The sequence below is a fragment of the Betta splendens genome, chromosome 9 (assembly GCF_900634795.4).
Source record: "Betta splendens chromosome 9, fBetSpl5.4, whole genome shotgun sequence".
NCBI lineage: Eukaryota > Metazoa > Chordata > Actinopteri > Anabantiformes > Osphronemidae > Betta > Betta splendens.
The window spans coordinates 30,598,357-30,615,881 of NC_040889.2; the positions used below are offsets into that span (position 1 = coordinate 30,598,357).

A 17,525-nucleotide genomic window follows, 5' to 3' on the forward strand; every position below is an offset into this window, starting at 1 on the left:
AGGTGGAGGAGATGAGGAGATGAGGAGAAGGAGATAAGGACGTGGTTCAGGAGGAAAAGGACAAAAAGAAGAAGGAAGAGGAGATTAAGGAGGACAAGAAGGAGGAGAAAAAGCAGGTAAAGGACCACAAGAAAGAGAAAGAAGAGGAGGTGGAGGAGATGAGAAGAAAATAAGGAGGAGGATGAGGAGGATGAGAAGGAGGACAAGAAGCAGCAGGGGGAGGAGACCTATGAAACTTTTCTGTGAACATCGTCAATAAACTTTAAATCAAAAAGCCCTGAACCAAAAAGAACATCAACAAAGAATGAAGCAAACAATGAAACTGAGAGAAGTGATACTGAACCGCGCAAAGCTGTTGGGTCACTTGTTGGACCCATGGGGAACCAACAAATGCAGCAGGTTCTGCTGTCAGGAGTCTTCGTGTCTAGGCAGGAAGTCAATGGACCCTCGGGGGAATCAGAAAATAGTTTATCTGGTTCTGTGATCTTCAACAGGGTCCAATGTTTGGATTTGGATCAGTCACAATAAAAGCCCATGTCCTAAAGCAGGACGGTTCACCGAGCTGACACGGTCCTCTTAACATCCTAATCAAGATCATCAACAGGAAGTTCTGGGTCCCCAGAGTGCACAAACAGACAAAAGGCAGCAGAATAAGAAGCAGCAGGAACAAGAGGTACTGAAGATGTCAAGCACCACAAACACACACGTTCAGCATCACAGGGTCCAGTCAGCTGGTTCTGTCCCACCACCAGCTGACATCATCCTACACAGTGGGACAGAACCCACCCAAACCCTACCCACAGAACCCCAACTTCTGTTGGTCCTGTCAATAATACACGGTAAAATCACAAAATATAAAATATGCATCACTAATTATGCTGGTGAACGCTGAGCTGAGCAGGCCCAGCTAAAACGTCAGGTCCAAAGATTCACAGAACCAGATCCTCAGCATCTTCATGATGATCATGATGATGATGAACTGAGGACATCATCTGAATTTTAATGACAAGAGGAGGAGGACCCAGTGATGGAGAAGCTGTGGTTTATTTGTGTGTGCCAAAACAGAACCATTCAGTTTGGGTCACAGCCTGCAGCAGGTGATAAAAGGAGGATAAACTGGACTCACTGTTCAGCATTCCGTCACAGTTCCGGCTCCTGTTGATTTCAGCCTCTGTGATTTATTTCGGGTCCCTCCCAGGATTCACCGTCCTTCCAGTCCTGTACGGTCGGCCACTCGGTCCCAGTCCTGATACCGGTCCGCTTCAGGTTGAATGTTGGCTGTTTATTTCAGGGTTTAATTACCCATTCCATCCTACGGTGGGATTCGGTGGGATTCGCTCGGTGTTTTGGTTCACATCCGAACCCGCTGATCCGCGTCGTCCTGTTGATTCACCTTCGCTTATTTACTAAATCGTTAAAACGTTGGTTTCTTATTTTTCCGTCGCTTCCCTTTTAACGCCGGTTCCGATTCTGTCCGGACCCCGGTCTCGCGGATTCCCAGATGACCTGATGCTCGCGAGTCCGTGGTCTGTCCTTGGATCCCGCGCGCTCACAGGGGGAGGAAAGGATGATGCGCGTTGTCACTGAGCGCGGTCACGAGCGCGGACACGTCTCCGCTTTGCTTCTGTGTTCTGTGACGTTTGAAATCTCAGTCACCCGCATCTTTTTACATGAACATGTTTTTTTGTTTCATCCTAACAGAGATTGTTCAAAGGTCGAGTTCTACACAGAGGGTCCACTTTGGAGGTATTAGAATCCAGAGAGGACCCACTTATCGAAGCAGAGCCGGTCCTGGCCAAGCTGGCGCCCTCTACTCACCACCTCTCCACCCCCGGGACGCGATCGCGAGATTATGATCTTGCGCCCTTCGCCTCCGCTCCGGGCGCATTTACGAACGTTTTTTCTGAAGACTTGAGCGCCCCCCAGCAGGGGGCGCCCTAGGCGACCGCCTTGTTCGCCTATGCCTAGAGCCGGCCCTGTATAGAAGCCTGTATACACGCCTGGGCCACAGAACCCTGAATAAAAACATTACTATTCTATTATATTATATTCTACATATCATGTAGTAAATGATCCAGCAACAAATGGAGGCAAAATAAATGTCACCATCATCATCTTTCATCTGGTTTCTGGACCATTTGGATTCCAAACCATTCACATCTCTGTTTTCCTCTGTGGTTGCTTCTGTTTCTAAACCCTCACCATATGCACAGCTGCCATGGCAATGATGATGCAGCTCCCGATCCCTATTTTGGTTACCATGGTAACGAGCTTCCCACCCCCTGTATTCATACAGATAATTTACACACAGTTATGTTCACAGAAGTAATGTGGGTCTATATTGGTTCAGGATCTGGATCCAAACAGGTTTGTGTCATTTGTGGTCACATAAATAGATCTAATAAATGAATGACAGTTTATTATTTTCGGTTTTAGAACGAATTATAATCTGTATTATGGTAACACCAGCAAATGAAACCTTGCAGGAAAAATGTGAAATCCTTGTGTATTGTGAGAAGTGAGACTGAGAGATGTGGGAGCACAGAGACAGGAACCACTGATCTCTGATCAGCTGGTAGTTTTCCTGTCCTCCCACATCTTTGTTAGTGTGTCTGTGACCATTCAAATGTTGAAATGAGCCAGAATGATCTGTTGTGAACCCTCAAACAACCACTTCTGTGCCATGTAGCCACAGACAGTCAAATACACCTGACGCCTGTCAATGTAACCTTAAGTAGTCCTCGCAAATACGTAAAACAGCTAAGTAAGTAACCGTCGTTGTAGTCATGGCATTCTGGGTAATGGTCAATTTATCATCATTATTATTGCTAATGCTAAAAGTGAGGATTCACAGCCAGAACATGCAACTGTGTAAAAGGCTTGCTGTATGTGGGATCTGTTGGGTGTAGTTAGGTAAGGTTCTAAACCTTGCCTTGAAATAACTTTGTTGTGATTTGGCGCTATATAATTAGTATTGAATTGAAATGAAAACTGTGCAATGTTTTAGGTCATAGCTAATAAGACAATTACAGTAGCTTTTAGCTTCAAATATTAGTGTTAGTGTTAGCTAACTCACTATGACCACTTGCTTTATTCATTTGTTAGTTAGCGTCTCATCAGAACAGCCACTTTTAAACAGAAACGCAGCATTTGCCTCTGCCTGTTAGCTCATCTCTCACACGATGTGCTTTGCATGACATGAGCTAATCTGAGCTCAGCTGTGAACGTGAAGTAGGACACTGTGTCTTCACCAGGATCATGAGACGACGCTTCCTTCAGCTTCCAGGTCACTGAGTCAACGCACGTTGTTCCTAATATAGCTGGGAGGACACATTCTAAGCTAAACCCCCTAAGACTAGGTCCTTTCAACTGTTTTGCAAAGCGTTGTACTTACAGTGATCAATGAAACCAAAATCTGTACGCACATGCAGCATGTGCTGTAAGCATGATGAAAGAGATGCATGCTGGGATGCCTTCATCCTGCCGTGTCCCCGCGTGGTGGGGGTGGAACTGGTTGTACAGTCAGTGGTGTCAGAGCGTATCAATCATGAAGCCGCCTGCAGCAGAACAGTCACATGCTCACACAGAGCTCACAGCTGATCTCTGGCTTCGACCTAGGAACCAGAACCAGTGACCCTGTTTTTTGTGGCGGCAGTAGTCCCCAGGGGACACATGCATCTCTCTCATCAACACTTCAGAGTCCAGACAACTTCAATTTCAGGTGACTCTGCTGTTCTGCAGTAGGAAGCTTATCACCAATAACGCAAAGCAAAAAGTGGATGACTTCAGAACCTCCAGCATCGTCTGTCCAGGAAGAAAGCTGCAGAGAAAGATGCCCACCCTATGATCACCTGTACAGTGATCCTCCTCTCTCTCAATTGGTCAAAACCCATTTTTGATCTTTCGTTTTATTCTATGCTGTACTGTGCTATTTAAGTCGCTGGATTTGGATATTTTATGGGTACCTCCATACGAAAACCCAGTGTAAGCACGAATCTGTGCCTACATTCAGATGTATCAACAACTACGTAAAGTAGAAATATGCATAGATCTACAGTAGCTCCCTGGCTGACATAAAGACTTTTCTACAGCTATTGGTCCGTTGGCGACACGAAGAGGTGAGACTGGGAAACTGTTAATCAAATAAAAACAATCAATTAGTCACACCTACTCCGGTGTGACACACTGGAGTAATTGATGTAATGTGGTCATGCACATCTTTAACCTGATCTTGAGTCTGGAGACGGTCCCTGAGCTGTGGAACGCTCTCCTGTTTGGTTCCAGTCCCTAAGACAACGCACGCTAAGGAACCGAGCCTGCCTGTATATCTGTCTGTATATCCGTCTTCCTGCCTGTCTGCCTGTATATCTGTCTGTACATCCATCTTCCTGCCTGCCTGTCTGTATATCTGTCTTCCTGCCTGTCTTCCTGCCTGCCTGCCTGCCTGCCTGTATATCTGTCTGTATATCCGTCTTCCTGCCTGCCTGCCTGTCTGCCTGCCTGCCTGCCTGTCTGCCTGCCTGCCTGCCTGCCTGCCTGTCTGTATATCTGACTGTATATCCGTCTTCCTGCCTGCCTGCCTGCCTGTATATCTGTCTGTATATCCGTCTTCCTGCCTGCCTGGCTGTCTGCATGCCTGCCTAACTGTATATCTGTCTGTATATCTGTCTTCCTGCCTGTCTTCCTGCCTGCCTGCCTGCCTGCCTGTCTGTATATCTATCTGTATATCCGTCTTCCTGCCTGCCTGCCTGGCTGTCTGCCTGCCCGCCTGCCTGCCCGCCTGCCTGTATATCTGTCTATATATCCGTCTTCCTGCCTGCCTGCCTGTCTGCCTGCCTGCCTGCCTGCCTGTCTGCCTGCCTGCCTGCCTGCCTGCCTGTCTGTATATCTGACTGTATATCCGTCTTCCTGCCTGCCTGCCTGCCTGTATATCTGTCTGTATATCCGTCTTCCTGCCTGCCTGGCTGTCTGCATGCCTGCCTAACTGTATATCTGTCTGTATATCTGTCTTCAGCCTGTCTTCCTGCCTGCCTGCTGCCTGCCTGTCTGTATATCTATCTGTATATCCGTCTTCCTGCCTGCCTGCTGGCTGTCTGCCTGCCCGCCTGCTCTGCCCGACCTGCCTGTATATCTGTCTATATATCCGTCTTCCTACCTGTCTTCCTGCCTGCTTGCCTGCCTGCCCGTATATGTGTCTGTATATCCATCTTCCTGCCTGTCTTCCTGCCTGCCTGCCTGCCTGCCTGTCTGCCTGTCTGCCTGCCTGCCTGTCTGCCTGTATATCTGTCTGTATATCTGTCTTCCTGCCTGTCTTCCTGCCTGCCTGCCTGCCTGTATATCTGTCTGTACAGTATATCTTTCTTCCTGCCTGTCTTCCTGCCTGTCTTCCTGCCTTCCTGCCTGCCTGTCGTCCTGCCTGCCTGCCTGCCTGCCTGTATATCTGTCTGTATATCTGTCTTCCTGCCTGTCTTCCTGCCTGCCTGTCTACCTGCCTGCCTGTATATCTGTCTGTATATCGGTCTTCCTGCCTGTCTTCCTGCCTGCCTGCCTGCCTGCCTGCCTGCCTGCCTGCCTGTATATCTGTCTGTACAGTATATCCGTCTTCCTGCCTGTCTTTCTGCCTGTCTTCCTGCCTGCCTGCCTGTCTGCCTGCCTGCCTGCCCCTCTGTCTGCCTGTATATCCGTCTTCCTGCCTGTCTTCCTGCCTGTCTGCCTGCCTGCCTGTATATCTGTCTGTATATCCGTCTTCCTGCCTGTCTTCCTGCCTGCCTGCCTGCCTGTCTGCCTGTCTGCCTGCCTGCCTGTCTGCCTGTATATCTGTCTTCCTGCCTGTCTTCCTGCCTGCCTGCCTGCCTGTATATCTGTCTGTACAGTATATCTGTCTTCCTGCCTGTCTTCTTGCCTTCCTGCCTGCCTGTCGTCCTGCCTGCCTGCCTGTCTGCCTGTATATCTGTCTGTATATCTGTCTTCCTGCCTGTCTTCCTGCCTGCCTGTCCGCCTGTCCGCCTGCATGCCTGTCTGCCTGTATATCTGTCTGTATATCTGCCTGCCTGTCTGCTGCTGCCTGTATATCTGTCTTCCTGCCTGCCTGCCTGCCTGCCTGTATATCTGTACAGTATATACGTCTTCCTGCCTGTCTTCCTGCCTGCCTGCCTGTCTGCCTGTATATCTGTCTGTACATCTGTTTTCCTGCCTGTCTTCCTGCCTGCCTGCCTGCCTGCCTGCTGTACTGCCTGCCTGTCTGCCTTTATATCTGTCTGTATATCCGTCTTCCTGTCTGCCTGCCTGCCTGTATATCTGTACAGTATATCCGCCTGCCTGCCTGCCTGCCTGCCTGCCTGCCTGCCTGCCTGCCTGCCTGCCTGTCTGCCTGCCTGCCTGCTTGTCTGTCTGCCTGCCTGCCTATCTGCCTGCCTGCCTGCCTGTCTGACTGTATATCTGTCTGTATATCTGTCTTCCTGCCTGTCTTCCTGCCTGTCTGCCTGCCTGCCTGCCTGTCTGCCTGTCTGCCTACCTGTATATCTGTACAGTATATCTGCCTTCTTGCCTGTCTTCCTGCCTGCCTGCCTGCCTGCCTGCCTGCCTGTCTGACTGTATATCTGTCTGTATATCCGTCTTCCTGCCTGCCTGCCTGCCTGTCTGCCTGCCTGCCTGCCTGTCTGACTGTATATCTGTCTGTATATCTGTCTGTATATCTGTCTTCTTGCCTGTCTTCCTGCCTGTCTTCATGCCTGCCTGTCTGCCTGTCTGCCTGCCTGCCTGCCTGCCTGCCTGTATATCTGTCTGTATATCCGTCTTCCTGCCTTTCTGCCTGCCTGCCTGTATATCCGTCTGTACAGTATATCCGTCTTCCTGCCTATCTTCCTGCCTGTCTTCCTGCCTGCCTGCCTGCCTGCCTGTGTTCCTGCCTGCCTGCCTGCCTGTACAGTATATCCGTCTTCCTGCCTGTCTTCCTGCCTGCCTGTCTGCCTGCCTGTCTACCTGCCTGCCTGCCTGCCTGTATATCTGTCTGTATATCGGTCTTCCTGCCTGTCTTCCTGCCTGTCTGCCTGCCTGCCTGCCTGCCTGCCTTCCTGCCTGTCTGCCTGTATATTTGTCTTCCTGCCTGTCTTCCTGCCTGTCTTCCTGCCTGCCTGCCTGTCTGCCTGTATATCTGTCTGTATATCTGTCTTCCTGCCTGCCTGCCTGCCTGTATATCTGTCTGTACAGTTTATCCGTCTTCCTGCCTGTCTTCCTGCCTGCCTGTCTGCCTGTCCACCTGCATGCCTGTCTGCCTGTATATTTGTCTGTATATCTCTCTGTATATCTGCCTGCTTGTCTGCCTGTACATCTGTCTGTATATCTGTCTTCCTGCCTGCCTGCCTGCATGCCTGTATATCTGTACATTATATACGTCTTCCTGCCTGTCTTCCTGCCTGTCCGCCTGCATGCCTGTCTGCCTGTATATCTGTCTGTATATCTGCCTGCCTGTCTGCCTGCCTGCCTGTATATCTGTCTTCCTGCCTGCTTGCCTGCCTGTCTGCCTGCCTGCCTGTCTGCCTGTATATCTGTCTGTACATCTGTTTCCCTGCCTGTCTTCCTGCCTGCCTGTCTGCCTGCCTGTCTGCCTGTATATCTGTCTGTATATTTATCTTCCTGCCTGTCTGCCTGCCTGCCTGCCTGCCTGTCTGCCTGCCTGCCTGCCTGCCTGCCTGCCTGTATATCTGCACAGTATATCCGTCTTCCTGCCTGTCTTCCTGCCTGCCTGCCTGCCTGCCTGTCTGACTGTATATCTGTCCGTGTATCCGTCTTCCTGCCTGCCTGCCTGTCTGCCTACCTGCCTGCCTGTATATCTGTACAGTATATCCGTCTTCCTGTCTGTCTTCCTGCCTGCCTGCATGCCTGCCTGCCTGCCTGCCTGCCTGCCTGCATGCCTGCCTGTCTGACTGTATATCTGTCTGTATATCTGTCTTCCTGCCTGTCTTCCTGCCTGTCTTCATGCCTGCCCGCCTACCTGTCTGCCTGCCTGCCTGCCTGTATATCTGTCTCTATATCGGTCTTCCTGCCTGTCTTCCTGCCTGCCTGCCTGGCTTCCTGTATATCTGTCTGTATATCCGTCTTCCTGCCTTTCTGCCTGCCTGCCTGTATATCTGTCTGTACAGTATATCCGTCTTCCTGCCTGTCTTCCTGCCTGTCTTCCTGCCTGCCTGCCTGTCTGCCTGTGTTCCTGCCTGCCTGCCTGTATATCTGTCTGTACAGTATATCCGTCTTCCGGTCTGTCTTCCTGCCTGCCTGCCTGCCTGCCTGCCTGTCTGCCTGCCTGCCTGCCTGTCTGACTGTATATCTGTCTGTATATCTGTCCTCCTGTCTGTCTTCCTGCCTGCCTGCCTGTATATCTGTCTGTACAGTATATCTGTCTTCCTGCCTGTCTTCCTGCCTTCCTGCCTGTCTGTATATCTGTCTGTACAGTATATCCGTCTTCCTGCCTGTCTTCCTGTCTGCCTGCCTGCTTGCCTGTCTGACTTTATATCTGTCTGTATATCCGTCTTCCTGCCTGCCTGCCTGCCTGCCTGTCTGCCTGCCTGCCTGTATATCTGTACAGTATATACGTCTTCCTGTCTGTCTTCCTGTCTGCCTGCCTGCCTGCCTCCCTGCCTGCCTGCCTGTCTGACTGTATATCTGTTTGTATATCTGTCTTCCTGCCTGTCTTCCTGCCTGCCTGTCTGCCTGCCTGTCTGCCTGCCTGCCTGTATATCTGTCTGTATATCTGTCTTTCTTCCTGCCTGCCTGGCTGACTGTATATCTGTCTGTATATCTGTCTTCCTGCCTGTCTTCCTGCCTGTCTTCCTGCCTGCCTGCCTGCCTGCCTGCCTGCCTATCCAGAGACAGAGAGAACATATCTTCAAAGATGTGTAGTGTAGTTCTACAGTATGTGTAGCGGCGGTTTGGTTTCTCCAGTGTACAGTTCTGAACACCTTTCACTGCACTGGACTGCATAAACTATGTTGCTCTTCTTATATCTTCTTCTGAGTGTATTATTGGGTTTGAACAAAACAAGTTCAGGTAGTTCCCATAAATCCTGCTCAGCTTTTCCGAAATACCGCTCATGTAAGTAAGACCAGATTCCTCCGCTGTTCCTAGGGGTAGTGGGGATGTTCTCTGCTGTGATTCAGGGTCCTGATGACTCCAAGTTTGTGTTGTTAAAGGTGGGAGGGGGAAAACCTTACTGAAGGATAAATGTGTGGCCTTCAACCAACGTCTTTCAGATTGAAGAAGCCACCTGGATTGATGGTGAAACGTTTCTACTGAAAAGAAGAAATGTAGTTCACATGACTCAACCTTCAGTGGACAAGTGGACGCGAACCGAAGTTTACCACCAAAGGGTCACTAAAACAGATGGAGGTGAAGGAGACGACGATCTGACCCCTGACTCAGCAACTAATAGGGAGTCTCTACATTAATCCACCCACTAGTATGGATGTTGAAGACAGGATGTTTTTTGGGGGTGCGCACAGTTTCTTTGCACAATAAGAAGGCAGATACAGACTAAAGTATAGGTTTGATGGCTTAACCAGAAACAGAAAGAAGACATTGAGTGAAAAAATATGTTCATAGAGTAAAAATTGTGGCTGCTCTGATGAGTTAAGGAGAGAATTCCTGGCTTAAAAAACATGCTCTTACTGTCACGGAACGGCAGATAAAGGACCCACATGCACAGCACCGAGGCAGGATAGTGATTAAACACGGGTTTATTGCAATAAGCAGAGTAAGGTCCAGGTCCAGGTCATACACAAAAAATCTCGGATTTAAACACAGACGGGGAGCAAGCGATCTCAGGTCCAGTAGACAGGCAGGGTTCGTACACAGGTGGTCACGGCAAAAGTACAGGCAGGGGTAAGGCAAAACTCACGGTAGGTAGTTAGTCCAGGTTCGCTTACAGATGGCGGTACAACCGAGGGTCACGGACACGAAACACTAGAACGCGGAAACTCAGGAACTCAGGGAACTCGGGATATTCAGGACACACAAACGACGATCTGGCGGGGAATTGAGGACACAGGTGGTGGTTAAATACAACGGGACTCGATTACTGATGACGTGCAGGTGTGAATAATGACCGGGTGAAACAAGAACAGCTGTGACGTGACATAACCCGGAAGTGAAGCTAGAACACAAAACAGAGACCGGGAGATTACCAAAATAAAACCGGAAATGGAAACTAGAAAACCCAAGACATGATAATGTGGCCAAATGAACAGAGTCCTTTCAAAATAAAACCAAGAACGAAAACCTGACAGTACCCCTCCCTCTAGGGCGTCTTCCACGGCGCCCACAGAAGCCCCCCCCCCGAACCAGGGCGGGCGGAGGGTGGTCACAGGAGGAGGGACCGAATCCCTCCCCTTCCAGGCAGACAAGCAGGGTGGGTGGAGGGAGGACCGGAGGAGGGTCAGAACCAAAAACAACCCGCACAGAACACAGACAGGGCGGGCGGAGGGCGGACCGGGGGAGGGCAAAACGGGAACCCCCGTCAAACAAAATTCACGCCCGAACACAGACAGACCAGAAAAACAAAGAACAAGTCTCATAATCAAAGAAAACCAACGTTAATGTCCACGAAACAAGAACAAAGTCCATGAGAGAAGTCCAGGGTGCATGGATAACAGAAACGACGTCTCGCTGCTCCCTCTTAAGGCGGGTGGAGACGCGGCGAGATCCTGCCCAGCCGCCGCTGAGGCAGGGGGGCACACCCAGTGCCCTTGGGCTGGGCCAGCGTCCACGGGGACCCCCCCGAACGGCGATGTCCTCCTGGCGGACGCTGATCCAGGAGGTTGAGGAGTCGAGGCGGACGGCGCCGCAGGAGGCAGCGCCATCCAAGCAGCAGGCTGCGCCGAGGGCGAGGCCACCAGTCCGGCAGCAGAGCCAGAGACGAGGCAGGAACCAGAGGCGAAGACAGACGTGGAGACGAGGCAGGAACCAGAGGCGAAGACAGACGTGGAGACGTCCTCCTTGGACCTCCGCGACGAGAGACAGGAACCAGCGGCGTCCTCCTTGGACCTCCGCGACGAGAGACAGGAACCAGCGGCGTCCTCCTTGGACCACCGCGACGAGAGACAGGAACCAGCGGCGTCCTCCTTGGACCACCGCAACGAGAGACAGGAACCAGCGGCGTCCTCCTTGGACCACCGCGACGAGAGAGCCGGAGCCGAGCCGCCAGGAACCGATGCAGGTGCGGCCGGAGCCGAGCCGCCAGGAACCGATGCAGGTGCGGCCGGAGCCGCGACGGGCGCGACCTCCTCCTGGAGGTGCGCAGGAACTGCAGTTCCTGCGCACCTCCAGGAGGAGGTCGCGCCAGCTGCAGCTCCTGCGCACCTCCAGGAGGAGGTCGCGCCAGCTGCAGCTCCTGCGCACCTCCAGGAGGAGGTCGCGCCAGCTGCAGTTCCTGCGCACCTCCAGGAGGAGGTCGCGCCAGCTGCAGTTCCTGCGCACCTCCAGGAGGAGGTCGCGCCCGTCGCGGCTCCGGCCGCACCTGCATCGGTTCCTGGCGGCTCGGCTCCGGCCGCACCTGCATCGGTTCCTGGCGGCTCGGCTCCGGCTCTCTCGTCGCGGTGGTCCAAGGAGGACGCCGCTGGTGCGCAGGAACTGCAGCTGGCGCGACCTCCTCCTGGAGGTGCGCAGGAACTGCAGCTGGCGCGACCTCCTCCTGGAGGTGCGCAGGAGCTGCAGCTGGCGCGACCTCCTCCTGGAGGTGCGCAGGAGCTGCAGCTGGCGCGACCTCCTCCTGGAGGTGCGCAGGAGCTGCAGCTGGCGCGACCTCCTCCTGGAGGTGCGCAGGAGCTGCAGCTGGCGCGGCCTCCTCCTGGAGGTGCGCAGGAGCTGCAGGTGGCGCGACCTCCTCCTGGAGGTGCGCAGGAGCTGCAGCAGGCGCGGCCTCCTCCTGGAGGCCGGCGAGCGCTGCGGCTCCGAGGGTGACAGGAACTGGAACGGCCGCAACATGGCCGACAGGGACTGGGACAGGAACTGGAACGGCCGCAACATGGCCGACAGGGACTGGGACAGGAACTGGAACGGCCGCAACATGGCCGACAGGGACTGGGACAGGAACTGGAACGGCCGCAACATGGCCGACAGGAACTGGAACGGCCGCAACATGGCCGACAGGAACAGGAACGACCTCTACTTGGCCGACAGGAACAGGAACGACCTCTATTTGGCCGACAGGAACAGGAACGACCTCTACTTGGCCGACAGGAACAGGAACGACCTCTACTTGGCCGACAGGAACTGGAGTGGCGTCCTTACTGGAGCCGGCGGCGCTGCTCTCAGGCTCCCCACTGGAGCCGGCGGCGCTGCTCTCAGGCTCCCCACTGGAGCCGGCGGCGCTGCTCTCAGGCTCCCCACTGGAGCCGGCGGCGCTGCTCTCAGGCTCCCCACTGGAGCCGGCGGCGCTGCTCTCAGGCTCCTCACTAGAGCCGGCAGCGACTGAGACGGCGTCTACTCCGGAGCCGGCTTGGCTGCTTGCCACCGCCGAGCTCGACGGAGCAGACGTCGGGCCTGATCGGGTGTGCCTAGCACCCGTTCGACAGGTGGTGTCCTCCGACTGGGACAAGACCTGCGCGTGACTGGACTGAACTGGGACAGGGCTCGACTGTACTGGGACAGGGCTCGACTGTACTGGAACCTGGACTGGGCTCGACTGGACGGGAACCTGGACTGGGCTCGACTGGACGGGAACCTGGACTGGGCTCGACTGGACGGGAGCCCGGACTGGGCTCGACTGGAGCGGGGCTAGAGCCCGGACTGGGCTCGACTGGACTGGGCTCGACTGGAGCGGGGCTAGAGCCCGGACTGGGCTCGACTGGACTGGGCTCGACTGGAGCGGGGCTAGAGCCCGGACTGGGCTCGACTGGGCTGGGCTCGACTGGACTGGGGCTGGAACCTGAGCGTGGCGAGGCTGAACGGCGACTGGAGCCTGAGCGGAGCACGGCTGAACTGGGGACTGGGCAAAACACGGCTGAACTGGGGACTGGGCAAAACACGGCTGAACTGGGGACTGGGCAAAACACGGCTGAACTGGGGACTGGGCAAAACACGGCTGAACTGGGGACTGGGCAAAACACGACTGAACTGGAGACTGGGCAAAACACGACTGAGCTGGAGACTGAACAGCGCGCGGCTGAACTGGAGACTGAACAGCGCGCGGCTGAACTGGAGACGGGGGGCCGCATGAGTGCAGGAAATCCTCCCAGCGGAACAAACATGGAGCTGGGCAGGTCGGTGCAGACACGGCGGTGCGACGGGGCTGGGAGGAGGAAACCGAAACCATCGGCGGTGCGACCGGCGCTGGCGTGGTGCGGAGCGCGTCGCTTAACTCATCGAACCTCGCGCACAGTCGCTCATAGAGGCGACGAACACTGGGGCGCTCTAACGCGCTGTCATCGTCCTCCAGCGTCAATATTGCCACCTCCTTGCCACCAAGGATCTTAAAATAAACACGTAGGTCGCTGGGTAGCTCGGCGCAGGTGAACTCCATACTCCCTCGGGAGAATAATACTCGCCGTTAAAAAAAAAAAAAAGAAGCGAGAAAAAACAGTCACTGACCTGACCGGAGGCTGAGTGCTGGCTGGGTCCAAGCTGGCCAGATCGTTCTGTCACGGAACGGCAGATAAAGGACCCACATGCACAGCACCGAGGCAGGATAGTGATTAAACACGGGTTTATTGCAATAAGCAGAGTAAGGTCCAGGTCCAGGTCATACACAAAAAATCTCGGATTTAAACACAGACGGGGAGCAAGCGATCTCAGGTCCAGTAGACAGGCAGGGTTCGTACACAGGTGGTCACGGCAAAAGTACAGGCAGGGGTAAAGCAAAACTCACGGTAGGTAGTTAGTCCAGGTTCGCTTACAGATGGTGGTACAACCGAGGGTCACGGACACGAAACACTAGAACGCGGAAACTCAGGAACTCAGGGAACTCGGGATATTCAGGACACACAAACGACGATCTGGCGGGGAATTGAGGACACAGGTGGTGGTTAAATACAACGGGACTCGATTACTGATAACGTGCAGGTGTGAATAATGACCGGGTGAAACAAGAACAGCTGTGACGTGACATAACCCGGAAGTGAAGCTAGAACACAAAACAGAGACCGGGAGATTACCAAAATAAAACCGGAAATGGAAACTAGAAAACCCAAGACATGATAATGTGGCCAAATGAACAGAGTCCTTTCAAAATAAAACCAAGAACGAAAACCTGACACTTACACTCTCTCGCTATACACATTAAAGAAAAAAAACAAGAATTCCTCAAAAACCACCCTATGCTTAAACTGCTACAACTCAGAAACTATTAAAGATATTAAAAAGCTGAACAATAGATTAGTAGTTGAATAGTTGACAGCTTAATAATTGAATAATTAAAAATATAATTGAAAAATATGAAAGATATAAATGAGAAAAATAATAGTCAGTGTCTTCTTAAAAAGCTGCACGTTTTGATAGTTGAATGGTTTCTGTAGCTGAGACTAGAATCTCAGTACAGTGAATGCTGGAAGCATTTAAATTAATTAACATTTTATATAAAGGCGTGTCACAGGAGGAGTCTGCTACTCATTCACCTGCACTCAATTCTTCGTTGATTGGTAAGTACAAAAGAAACATGCGTAAATTTGGACTTAGTAGCGATTGATACATCTGTACTTACGCAGTTTTCTGGATTTAACCTTACAACAACTTTAGTAGGAATCTACACAAGTCTTTGTACATGAGGCCCCTGGAGGTTAAGGAACCAAATGTGTGGTTTGCAAGGGTCCGTTAGAGGGACGCCTTGGCGCTGCAGGGTTAGCTGGAGGTTCATGAGCGGGGGTGGTCAGTGTGTATTTGCAGGTTGGTGTCTAAACTGCTACATTAAATCTTAAAGCTGGATGAAGGATGTTTATTTCATACGTTCAGGTTCTGTACAGGCATCTCAGTGATCTGTCACAGCTTTAGTAAATGAATGTCTCTGTATGGTAATGATAATCACATCACAATCAGACAAATGAAGTGAGAGCTGAGGTTGTGGTGCCTTCATTGACACTTTGGGATCAGAGGCCTTAGTTCTGATTTTCTTGCACATGTCTCAGTGTGGATCCTTTTCATGCTTGGCTGATTCTAACCAAACACCCGAAATCAACAAAAAATGGCTCAGATAACAGCCTTGTCTATAAAATATGAGATGATGTTGTCAGAGAGATGAAGAGACACAAGCTGTGTGTCTTTCCGCTGATGAGCAGGACAAGCTCCCGACTGAATGCTATCTAAAGCTTTACACCATTTTAACCATCAAGTTGTTGTAGGGTGAAATGCTATGCTCCTCCTCCTTCTGCTGCTGCTCTTCATCCTCTACTTCATCGTCCTCATCTTTGGTGCTCTGTCGGATAGGAAAGACCCTCTGTGGTCGCTTGGGGACGGCATAGTCGTCCACTCTGGGATCGTACGGGTACTCGTGACCTTTTGGGTCGGCGGCTGTACCCATGAGCCTCCAGGCGTCGCCTCTCATCTCCTCGGGGTCATCGTACACTGAGGGGTGGGGGTTTTGCACAGGTGGTGCTGCACAGCCTTCCGGCTCATCGTAGATGTGTTCCACTTTTCCGTATGTGGGTCCGAAGCTGTTGACATTGAAGACGTTTCGGATCCTCATGTCGTCAATGCTGTCGTAGAGCGTGTCGGCACCAGGCGTGGACAGAGGAGACTGATGGGAGTTTAGGGTGTTTACCATGACGTTTGTGGCGATGGTGTCGAAGGGGAGCGAGTATTCTGGCTCTGGGTGGACTACAGGCGGGGTGCCTCCTCTCTCCCCTCTCCGCTCCCTCTTGGTGCCTCGCTCGGGGGTTGGGAGGGTGATCTGGGAGTACATGTCCTCAGGGTTTGGACTGAGGCAGGAGCTGGAGGCGATGGTGGCACTGGGACCTGTGCCTGTACCTGGGTTGGAGTTGGGCTCGGCATGGGGCAAAGGGCAGCTGGAGATCATCTTGACCTGGTTTTTACGAGGAGCAAGGCCACTGCGAGTGTCCAGAGTCAGACTTTTTACCCCGGTCAGCACTTTGTCCACTGGAGGGTCCAGTCGAGACTGCAAAGAAACCAGGAGACAGTGAGAAAGTGAAGTGCTCAGAAAAACAGATCCAGCACACCTCCCACCATCTGAGGACGATGCTGCTGCTGTGCGCCATTGGATCCGTCCTTGTCTTTGTGATGAAGTGCCAGAGCTGCCGGATGCTCGGCCACCGTGCTGTACACGCCATCAGTCACCTGCACGCAAACACACGTTACATTCTGGATTGAACAGTATCTGAAAAGTCTTCTTCTGTGGAATCCCTTAACTCGTCTGTCTATTCTAGCCTTAATTTGAAAGGTTGATCTCGGTTTCCTGGGCCTTTCTCTCTTGCCCTGTCCTGCTGTAGCACACGGAGGAGCTGGAGCTTGTCCTGACCTGAGTTGTGGGGGGTTGTGGGATATGGCTGCGGGTCTGAGGTGGTGGCGGCGGCGTCCTGCTCTGGGCCGGGCCAGGCTCCAGGGACGGCCCACCACCGGAGGTCTGTCTGTGAGGGAGGGAGATCCTCTGCAGGTTGATAGCTGCTTCCACAGCCTGGAACAGGGCGTTCCCCTGTCTGGTGTCGAACTCGAAGTTCCCCTCCCCAGACTCACACCTCCGACCCGCCTCGAATGAGAAGGTGGACTGTGCAGAGGAATAGAGTCAACATCGAAGCCAATAAATGTGTAACAACAAAGAGGATACTGAGGAATGTGTAGTTGTGTGTGGCTCTACTTATGGTTCTGTGTGTGTCACCTTGTCTCGGCCGAAGCGCCTCAGGTATTTGTAGGGCCATGTGAACACAACTCCTCCTGTCTTGTCCAGCAGCTGCAGAGCCTCAGCGTCTGTTCGCAAGACGCGGTCTCCCTTCAGTCTGCAGCGGTCAGACGCCTCCGTCCTCCGAACACACACCTTGAAGTCCCGCACTGACACACACAGCAGCTCTGTCAAATTCCTGTGTAATATTGAGCATCCTCGAGCGGCGCCGCCCCCTAGTGGTGGCAGAGGCGTCTGATGGAAGAACCACTCACAACTGTGTGCTGTGCAGCTGCTGAGGATGTGGGGAAGCAGCCCCGACCTCGATTCTACACTAACATGTTACTGCTGCTCCACACGCTCCACACGCATCTGCTGGGCCCAGACAGCTAACAGATCGGGATCGGTTGCGTAGCACTGTGCTGGCGTTACGTACTGTAGTACCACACTGCCCCCATCATCAGAGGCTCTGTACTTGGTACCTCCATGGTGCAGTATTGATCGTTTAACTTCCTTCTGAGCTGCTTTCTGTTGTGAAACAGGAAGTTTGTCCTGTGAAGATAAAAGCTGAGCTCGTCCTGCAGCCGCCGGTCACTACAGCAGTGTGACACCACACACACACAACCGCAGCAGGAACTCACACACACAGTTTCCATGATACAACACGCTTTGACAACTGGCTCTGAAAATGTACATACAAAACATTTCTGCATCT

General features: G+C 52.8%; 2 protein-coding genes across 2 annotated transcripts in view; both read right to left on the reverse strand.

Annotated features, from left to right (window-relative positions):
- grin1b (glutamate receptor, ionotropic, N-methyl D-aspartate 1b) overlaps window positions 1–1,822 on the reverse strand; it is a 31,158-nt gene extending 29,336 nt beyond the window's left edge. The window contains 1 exon segment of the mRNA XM_041072102.2: window positions 1,127–1,822. Coding sequence (XP_040928036.1) covers window positions 1,127–1,136 — 10 coding nt within the window. The 5' untranslated portion in view covers window positions 1,137–1,822.
- Window positions 1,823–14,902: 13,080 nt separating this feature from the next.
- The window catches only part of LOC114863026 (docking protein 2-like), a 5,398-nt gene continuing 2,775 nt past the window's right edge, over window positions 14,903–17,525 (reverse strand). Inside the window, 4 exon segments of the mRNA XM_055511310.1 lie at window positions 14,903–16,093; window positions 16,162–16,272; window positions 16,454–16,699; window positions 16,811–16,980. Of these exon segments, the coding sequence (XP_055367285.1) occupies window positions 15,290–16,093; window positions 16,162–16,272; window positions 16,454–16,699; window positions 16,811–16,980 (1,331 nt within the window). The 3' untranslated portion in view covers window positions 14,903–15,289.